The following is a 10143-nucleotide window of genomic DNA, read 5'->3' as shown; positions in this document are numbered from 1 at the left end:
ATGCAATGCGGAATTCCCTCTTAACTTCCTAGATCGCAGTTACATCCTATTGCAAAAATGGGACTCAAGTAGACTGCGCCACTATGAGACTTGAAATAAACCTGTGGTATTTCTTGGGTACCTAGGCATTGTTAGGAACAGCCAAGTATGTTAACCCATTTTATGCTTATCACAACCCAAAAAAGGAGTACTGTCTCCATTTTTGAGTTCTGGGAACGGGGGCATTAGAGAGTTTGTGGCTTGCCCAAGTCCCACAGCTAGTGAGCGGCAGAGGATTTTAAATTTGCCTGTGCATTAATGCAGGCTTCCGGAACCTCAGGAACCGCCTCTGTAGAGCTTTATAAAACAGAATGTTGTAGTCCACTAACATCAGGCCAGCGTGCTGTGTTTTCTCTGGGCCGGGCCTTATGTTGCACGCTGTACACGGATTTTCTCAGCTCTCACAACAACCGTACGAATTAGGTACTTTAGTACTTATTTATTGTTCGAAGGGCAGACTGTTCTGAGACAAACCTGCAGAGCTGCAGGAGGTGGGCGTTACCCGCGCCGGGCAGACACCTGCAGCGCTGAGAGTCTGGGGAAACTGGGGGGAACTGAAGTGATGGGGTATCTTGGTTTTCGGTTCTCCGAAGCAGTGAGGAGCCTCTCTTGCTGTAGTCTCCGCACACTACTGTCTGTCCCTGAGCTCCCCGAGGCTGTGCGCTACTTTGCGTCCAGAGATTGGTGTGTCCCAATTAGCGTGCATGGTTCTCGCCTCCCGTTCAGACGCCGGAGCAGCTGGAATAAGAGCCGAGGAGGACCCAGACCGCAGCGGTCCAAGCCCGGAGCCATGCACGAGGTGGCGGCTCCGGCACTCGCGACGCCGGGCTTCGCCCAGTCGGCACGATATCCGCGCTCGCAACTAGCCTGCGGAGCCTGGGGAGCAGCTGAGGTCCTTTCAGCTCAGCTGACCTGGGGGCGTGGCCGAGAGCCGGGGGCGTGGCCTGGAGCTGGGGGCGGGCCCCGGGGCGGGGAGAGCTAGAGCCCGCGCTCCTCCAGAACAGAGGGTAACTTCCGCGGCCCACCGAAGCGCGGGTCTTTTTGCCCCGTGGGTGGGTGAGGTACCGGCCACCGGCATGCTCCTCCGCCTGCTCCTGCTGCTTGCGTTGTGCGGTGCGGGCTCCGCTGCCATGGTGGTCAGCGTCAGCTTGCGGGGAAGCTGGAGGATCCGCAGCGGGAACGGCTCGCTGGAGTTGCCCGCGGAGGTTCCCGGTTGCGTGCACAGCGCCTTGTTCCACCAGAGGCTCATCCAGGTACTGTGTGCGGCCTCCCCGCCGGGAGCCTGCGCCCGCGTCCCCCTCGTGGTGAGAGGGGCCCAGGAACGGCCTGGCAGTCCCCGAGCCCGGGGCTGTTCTCCTCGGTTTGGCGCTAACTTCCCCTTTGCGTCTTGTGGTCTGGGGGTAGGAGGGGGGGTGAGGGGGTGGGGATGGGGACGCCGAGGCAATGTATCTACTCTTGGCGAAGATCACCGCTGGGGTCCGGGCTAGATGGAGGCTGACCCACGCCCACCCTGGGACAGAAGCAACTCAGGAAAGCGGAGGTCCAGACAGTTCTACTGGGGGTGTTATTGCCATAGTTCTCCAGTGAAGCGTAGATTAGAAAGGACGTGTTGTCACTGACAAAGCCTAAAGCGGGGGATTATTGTTTCAACTACCCGAACACTGCAGAGGGCAATAGTCTTTCGCCAAGTAAGGGTTAACTGTATTCATTAATGCCTCAGTTTTTCATTTTCGCTTTTAGGCACCAGGGAGTCAGATTTGGAATTGATGCAGCAGCACATAAGCTGAGGAGAATGAGACCTGCAAGTGTAAGGTTAGGATTGTCAGTGCTAGTGTAAAGGCTAAATAATTTTTAAGGCTGATTGGGATATGAAGAAAGATGCTGTTTCCTCTCAGGGCGTGTGATGTGATGTGATGTGTGTGTCCCAATAGATGCTTCAATTTCTAGACTTCTGGTGGAGGACGTTTTCCTGTTTGGCTGCTTGTGGTTAGAGGTTTGCAAACAGACTGCCACCTCCCACTGTTTTTTCGTTCCATCTGCTGCACATCTTTAATGGCTTTGCTTGGGACAAGATGTACTTGATACGTGGTTTGCATGCATTGTCCCAATCTGCATAACAATTCTAAAGAGTAAGTCTTCTTATCTTCGTCTTATGGATGATATGAATTATGGAGCCCAGAGAAGTTAGAGAATTTTCCCAAGATCACACAGCAACTAAGAGTGGCAGAAATGGAGTTATAATGCAGCCTGGCCTGACTTCATAGCCTTCTGTACTGTGTGACACTTACCCTGTGTGACACATTGACAAATCATGTGTTTTTAAAGCGCTGGAGTTGACTGTCAGGAATATAATTCAAAGCTTACTTAAATGACAGGACAGTCAACTAGGGTTATGCAAAATTTCTGATCTGGTACCATTAGGTTTTTTTCAAGAATGTGTATCAGAAAGGAAGCAAATGTAAATGACACTGACCATGGTCCTGTTTATTTTTTAAGTAAAGAATTCTCAAACTTAAGTATTTGAACTATTTTTAGTTAACAAACTACTTATGACATGGACCACAGGTGACCTTGGTACCCCAAGGCTTCACTTACCCATGCTTTGAAAATGCCTGTGTTTCTTTTGCAGGGTTTCTCCTTGCCTCATTTTCCTGATTAAATTAAGGCAATGGGAAATCGTTAGTGGCTGTAGTAAATCAGATTACTGTTTCATGTTACAGGGCTACATATCAAGAAACAATGTTTGGTTGCTCGTTAATGTGAATGATGTGCTCACAGAATGAAATAACTGACTTTTCCTCATGGGAACAATTTACAGTGTCTGTTAAATCTGTTAATAAATTCTTAGGAAAACTTTAAGTTTCAGTAAAGGTAGATGTAGGTCTTAAATGGTAGTGGGATGAGAGATGGGGAGCTTTTGGGGATTGGGGAACTCCAGGCTTGTTGACAGTAATCATCAACATCAAGTATCATTATTGAGTAATATGATGTTGTTATTTCTACCCGCTTTATTATAACATCCCTTTTTGGTGTTGACCTAGGAAATATTCTATAGTTTAGAGCAGACACTGGTCCAAATACAGTGTTTACATGAGAACTTGAAACATATCTTGCTGAAGTCATTCACCTAATTATCTCATAAATATTTATTCAGTACCTCCAATGTGGCAGGCATTATTCTAGGTGCTTGGAATCAAGTGGTGAAGAAAACAAAGTCTTTGTCCCAATAGACTTTCTAGTGGAGGAGATAGACAATAAACAGATTAATAGATAATACAGTGACAGCGGGTACACTGAAGAAAAATAAAGCACGTTGAAGAGAGAGTGAAGGCTTGTTGGGAAAGATTCTATTTTAGAAAAGGTGGTTAAAGATAGCCATTTTGATAAAGATCTTTTGATGAGTTCAGTTTTAAGTGGAAATGAATTCCCAGCAAAAAGGAAGAAAAGATGGCAGTGGGGAGGGGAGAGCCCTTGAGGCAGGAACAAGCTTGATGAGTTCTGGGAATAGTAAGCAGGCCAGGTGGCTGTAGCCCTGTGACCTGGGGGACAGGTGGATGATTTCAAAGTAGCCATCTAGGGCAGATCATGCAGGACTTGTAGGCCATTGGGAATAATTTTTGGATTTTATTCTGCAATGATGGGAAGATATTTTTAGTTACATTTTAGTTAGTGTACATCCTTATTTTCTTAGACAAATTTTTAAAAGTGGAATTGTTGATTCAAAAGAGTATGCATTTTTTTAGTCTTTTGCTATGTACTTCTAAGTTGTTCTCCATAAAAATTGTACCAGTTTTACACTCCCATCATGACTTTATTGGAGTACTTGTTTTAAGTGCTAGATTGGATATTATTTTAAAAAACAAAAATAGAAACAATTTACTTTCTAGTGAGGTTAAACACCTTTTATAGGTTTATTTCATGCTTATTGGTGATTTGGGCTTACTTATTCCTGTTTTTTATCTATTTTTCTATTGACTATTCATCTTTTTTTTTTTTAAATTTTATTTATTTATTTATTTATTTATGGCTGTGTTGGGTCTTCGTTTCTGTGTGAGGGCTTCCTCTAGTTGCGGCAAGTGGGGGCCACTCTTCATCGCGGTGCGCGGCCTCTCACTATTGCGGCCTCTCTTGTTGCAGAGCACAGGCTCCAGACGCGCAGGCTCAGTAATTGTGGCTCACGGGCCCAGTTGCTCCGTGGCATGTGGGATCCTCCCGGACCAGGGCTCGAACCCGTGTCCCCTGCATTGGCAGGCAGATTCTCAACCACTGCGCCACCAGGGAAGCCCCTATTCATCTTTTAAAATATAGATTTGTTAGACCTGTTGTTATATATTTTCAAAAATTTCCCATTTATTGATGATATATTTTGTCACATACATGTTTTAAAGTTTTGTATGTTGAAATCTTATAAGCTTTTTTTCTTTTATGATTGTTTCTGTCTTTGGTATTATGCTTTGGAAGTAATTTCCTCTCTCCCAATTAAATAAATATTTACCTATATTTGCCCCTTTTAGTATTTTTATAATTCCTCTTTTGTATTTAAAATATTGATCCATTTGAGTTTTTTCAAATGGTTAAGCAGTTTTTTATATCACATGATTTGAACAATTTCTCTGTTGTCCACTGATACAAAACATTATTTTTATCATGCACAAAATTCTTATATACTGAATTTTCTTATTCTCTTTTAAAATTCTTTTAAAAAGAATAATAGATGTTTAATACTTACTGTACAAATATTGATGCAGAGAAATATAAAATATAAAGAAGAAGGAAAAAGCTAATAAAAAGCATACTATTAAGCAGAGGTAAAAATTTTCATGTATATCTTTCCAGACTTTTCTAAGTATATACAAACAAATATAATAATATAAAGATTAAGTCAGTCCCTGAGATGGTTTTGTAAGCTACTTCTTCATTTAAAATATATGATGAACAGCTCTCTGTATCTATAGAACATCTCTCTGTATCTATAAATGTCTATAAATATAGATCCAGAAAAATTTTTAATAACTGCATAAACTCCATTATAAAGTTTTTCTTACTCAAAATATACACTTAAAAATAGAAGAAAATATATTGTAAATATACACATACACTACTAAAAATGGTAGGTACAAGATGCAATGATCATCTGGTATAAAAGTGTAGGTAAATATGGCGTGAGGCATTGAAGCACAGTTGAAAAAATGTAGACCTTGGTGTTGGACTGAGTTTGTTTCATGCCTGGATGTACTTCTGCTTCATCATGGGACCTCAGGAAAGACACTTCACCTTTTGGAGCATTAGTTTCTTCCTCTATAGAATGGTATTTACAGCACACCTTTGTTATGAAGATAAGAGTGAATGAGTGCCTATCTTGGAGGCTGATGTAAAGTAAATGGTCAACAAGTGATACTGTTACTGTCTTTAGGGTTCATGGGTTTGCTTATGAACTCAGTCACTTACATGGGTCCTTAGTCATCAGGCGTAATGCTGAACGATGTCCTATTTGCTTTAAATAGGACTCAGAATTTTAATATGAGCAAAGGGTATCAGACCACTCTGGAACCAAATTAAATTGGTTGCTTAGCATTTGCAGTAGTTATTATAAATGTAATCTGAGTCTCTGCAACTTTTTTTTTTTTTTAAAGTTCATGGGTTATTTATTTATTTATTTTTGGCTGTGTTGGGTCTTCGTTTCTGTGCGAGGGCTTTCTCTAGTTGCGGCAAGCGGGGGCCACTCTTCATCGCGGTGCGTGGGCCTCTCACTATCGTGGCCTCTCTTGTTACGGAGCACAAGCTCCAGACGCGCAGGCTCAGCAGTTGTGGCTCACGGGCCTAGTTGCTCCGTGGCATGTGGGATCCTCCCAGACCAGGGCTCGAACCCGTGTCCCCTGCATTGGCGGGTGGATTCTCAACCACTGGACCACCAGGGAAGTCCCCCCACCCCCTTTGTATCTTATCAAAATTATTTCTTCCAGTCAGGAGCAGTTTCTGGCTGATACCTTTCTCTCCATTTTGATACACACCCAGTGATGTTATAGTGCCTCTTGCGGATTTGTTCTCTGGGCAAGTGCCCAGCTGGCTGTTGCCAGTGGCCAGCCCTTACCTCTGTGGAACTGAGACAAAGTTGGCTTTTCCCTCTCCACTTGGAGTTGCAGTTCCTGAGGCAGTCACCCTTGGACCTGTCCCAGTTGGAAGGGAGAAGCCCTCTGAGCCTGTGCTGTGTTCCTCTATGTGGCCGTGGTGTTGTTCACAGACATAAGAACTGAGAAGCTTCTCTTACCATTTTCTGTTCCACCTCCTGCCTGGGAGCCCTCATCTGAGAGGTAAAGGGTAGAAAATGAGTAGGAGAAGAAAGACGTAAGGATTATGGCAGGGAGGACTTGGGGCTGGACACTGAGATGGGAGAGCATCTGTGAACACCCAGCAGGCCAGTTGTCTAGGGCAGAGGGCCAGATACTATTTTAGGCTGCATGGGTCATTTGGTCTCTGTCATGTCTACTCAACTCTGCTATTGTAGCATGAAAGCTGCCGTATATAATTTATAAAGGAATGGGCCTGGCTGTGCTCCAGTAAAACTTTATTTATCGACACGTGTCCATTCTTAGCTCACTGGCCATACAAAAACAGGCAGTGAGCTGCATTAGGCCTATGGGCTGTAGTTTGCTGACCTGGTCTAGGCTAATATAGGAAACCTGAAGTCTGTAAGTTTGACGGTATCTATGCTGCCTGTATATTCTCTGCAGAGATCCTTTTTGTGTTCACTTAGTAAAGCTGAGTGAAAAATAACTTTGTAAATGCTGAGTAAATCCAAGGAGTGGGAGTTTTGCTGATCTTTGGGCAGTAGAGGAGAAGAAATGTTCCTCTTGAGGCCAGCTGGGATAGTGGCAGCAAAACGCAAAGTGAGAACCAGAGGGCGGTGAGTGTCTGATGGCTGTGTACCATAAGAAGGGCTGCCGTTCATTCTCTGCTGATGCCTTGCAGGTTTTGTGCTTGGTTTTAACAGGGGAAGCCAATCTTCATCTCCACACATGTTCTTTCATAATGAAACTATGTAATAGTTGTATCTCAGAGCTCTTTCATTTCAGGTATTTTGATTGTGTTGGGCTTTATTTTTCCATTTAAAAATATTTTTAGTATTTTTAGTATGCTCATGCCATGGCAACTTTGTTTGAAAGGTAATGGTCTCTTAAACAGATGGAGCTTTAGCCTTGAGGATGGGATGTGCTGGCATATGAAACGCTTGCACTCCTAGGCCAAGAGTTCATTAATTTTTAGGTAATAAATAGCTATCATTGATAGTTTATTTCATGTTTATTTAATTAATTTTTTTTTGCATGTTTAATCACCTACCATAATTTTTATCAACAGGATCCTTACTACAGATTTAATAACCTTAACTACAGATGGATCGCCTTGGATAACTGGACCTATATCAAGAAATTTAAAATCCCTTTTGACTTGAGGTACTTATGTGTGTATATCTATATTTATATCTATATCTATCTATTCATTTATTATTATTATTTGAACTTTTGTTCTTTTTCTGTCTGCAATAATCTTTTGTTTGTTTAGGTTGCATATCAGAACATTGTCAGACTAAAGCCTGTACTATAAAAGTGAATATATATGATTTATGTTTTGATTTGTGTATGAGGGTGGTGGCACTGATCATTAGTCACAAAATTATGTCTTATTCAGTCATTTTTCCAGTGGTTATAATGGAGTCGCCTAGACCTAGTCAATTCTCTTATCTGCCTTTCCTTTACCCTGCCCTCCCAGTAATCCATAGAGTGTATATATTTACAATATTGTCAAGTAGGATCAGAGATACATCCTTTGTTTGGTGTAGTGTTAACCAGCCACTGAAACTAAGGCATTGGCCTCACATGATGTCATGAGGCCATGAGGAAAACCATGGTATAGTTTTCAGTAATGTTCTATGTAGCAGAATGTAACCCAATTGTATCTACCACCATTATTGCTAAATTAAAAAAAAAACAAAAAACCCTTTTGTCCCTTTAATAGGATCTTTTTTGGGGTAATTATTTACTAGCTTCTTAAAAAAGAAATAAAGCCAGAAAATAGTGCTCAATATCATGAAGTTACTGTGTTCCAGGCTCTTATTTCCAGATAATACTTAAAATATCTCTAATAGGGGGTCCTTTTTCACCTTGAACTCAACATATCCGAAATTTAACCAACTGACTTTCCCACTGAAAGCTTGCTTTATATTCTAACAACCTCATTATTTCTCTTACTGTAATGCCATCTTCCCAATCTTCCGTGCCCAAGGAGTTTGTGGCTCATCATATCTTTTCTTCATCTCCCTGTCTTCGGTCTGTTTCTGAGTCCTGTTAATTTTTGCCTATCATTTCTCTTGATTCAGCCCCTGCCTCCTAATTTCCAAGTTTCCGCCTTTGCCTAGGCCTTTATTAGAGAGTACCTGGAATTAGGTCTATGCTGCCTAATTAGATTTCTTACTTTGTTTTTTTATTCTCCAGTCTTTCGTATGCAGAAACATTAGATTCATCTTTCCCAAATTTTGATTTTACCATGACATTCTTGCTTAAGAATGACGGTGTCTTCCTTTTCGATTGGCAGATCAAGTTTAATTTCCTCTGCTTGTCTGTGAAAATGCTGCTTACTGTTGCCAATCGTGCACCACTTCCTGCACCTCCATCCCCCCATCCCTCTCTCAGCCCTAGGCAACCACTAATTTATTTTTTATTTCCATGGATTTGTTTCTTGTGGAAATCTCAAAGAAATGGAATTATACAATATGTGGTCCTTTGTGACTGGCTTCTTTCACTTAGCATAATAATGTTTTCAAGTTCATCCATGTTGTCATATTCACCAGTACTTCATTTCTTTTTATTGCTGAGTGCTATTTTATTGTATGGGTATACATTTTATTTATTTTGTTCTTCTTTAAACTCTTGTCTCCTTCTTGAAGTCTTTCCTTATGACGTAAACTCTGATAGCACTTGTAGTCTATCCAACAAGACTGTACCACAAAGTACAAAAGATTGAAAGCTTTCTCTTTGTTTCCTGTGTTTTAGGCTTCAGTGCTAACCAGATTGCAGATTCCTTAAATTCAGAGACTGTTTTAGTTCCCTGTAAGGCTTAGCAGAGTGCTGGGCACACAATGTTTACTCATAGATACTTGTTTGTTGGTTAATGTGTTCTCTTAGTGTTAGTAAATATAATAGTTTGTGAAAATGTTTTATGTCTATTATTTAACTTGGTTCTTATAAGAATTTGTGAAGTTCTAGGAAACAAGTCAGTGCATGGAAATTAGAAGTCATGCTCATGATTTTATGGTGATTGAAATATTGTGAAGAAAGTTAAACTGAATCACTCAACATAAAAATGTATTAAAGCAATATTTCTGAAAATTTCATTGCAAACTCCCTTCTAAGAATGTATATTTTCTGTGAAATACTTATTCCTTTCGTTCTTAACTAATAAAAAAAGGCTAATTATCTAAGTTGATGTTCTATACATCTTGTTTTAAAAATCTTCTTTTTTTAGCAAACGGCGTAAAGTAAATTTGGTTTTTGAAGGCGTCGATACGGTTACAGTAGTCCTGCTCAATAATGTTCCTGTTGGCGAAACAGACAACACGTTCAGAAGCTATGTAAGTACATAATGACATCAGGTTAAAAAGAACCACTTGTATGTATTTGCGTTCATTGTTATCCTGAGTGGCAAGTACAAGTCCTTTGATGCACTGGGTAAGTTACTTTATCTCTCAGTTGCCATATTTGTAGAATGATGAAGACACTCAAACCCTATGGAATTATTGTGAGGATGTAATGAGCTAATTATATAAAGTGATCAGTATCAGTTTTTGGCACATAGGCAATGTTTGACAAATGCTGTTCCCTTCTCTGTTATTTGGTAATCCAGAGTTTCATGGGAAATGACGGTTGACAAACCATTTTAAAACAAAATGTTCCTTCCTTCCTGGAACAGTTACCTTAAGAGATTGTATCCTGATCTCCCTTCCCTTTCAAGGGTAGACTTTTCAAAACAAAAATAACTTATGACTTACAAATACATGCTATGGATAGCAGAGGGTCAGGTTATCATGAAGTGTCTAGGAAATCCTTGGCA

General features: G+C 41.2%; 1 protein-coding gene across 3 annotated transcripts in view; it reads left to right on the top strand.

The window, feature by feature from the left end:
• The first annotated feature begins 1012 nt into the window (after positions 1–1012).
• MANBA (mannosidase beta) overlaps positions 1013–10143 on the top strand; it is a 121872-nt gene continuing 112741 nt past the window's right edge. For all 3 annotated transcript variants that reach the window (XM_057547418.1, XM_057547417.1, XM_007172935.2), the window contains exons 1-3: positions 1013–1292; positions 7396–7490; positions 9559–9664. In XM_057547418.1, the coding sequence (XP_057403401.1) occupies positions 1116–1292; positions 7396–7490; positions 9559–9664 (378 nt within the window). In that variant the 5' untranslated portion in view covers positions 1013–1115. The remainder of the gene's footprint in view (positions 1293–7395; positions 7491–9558; positions 9665–10143) is intronic.

Source organism: Balaenoptera acutorostrata, chromosome 5 (assembly GCF_949987535.1).
Source record: "Balaenoptera acutorostrata chromosome 5, mBalAcu1.1, whole genome shotgun sequence".
In the NCBI taxonomy this organism is placed as follows: Eukaryota; Metazoa; Chordata; class Mammalia; order Artiodactyla; family Balaenopteridae; genus Balaenoptera; species Balaenoptera acutorostrata.
This window is presented reverse-complemented; position numbering and strand designations above follow the sequence as displayed.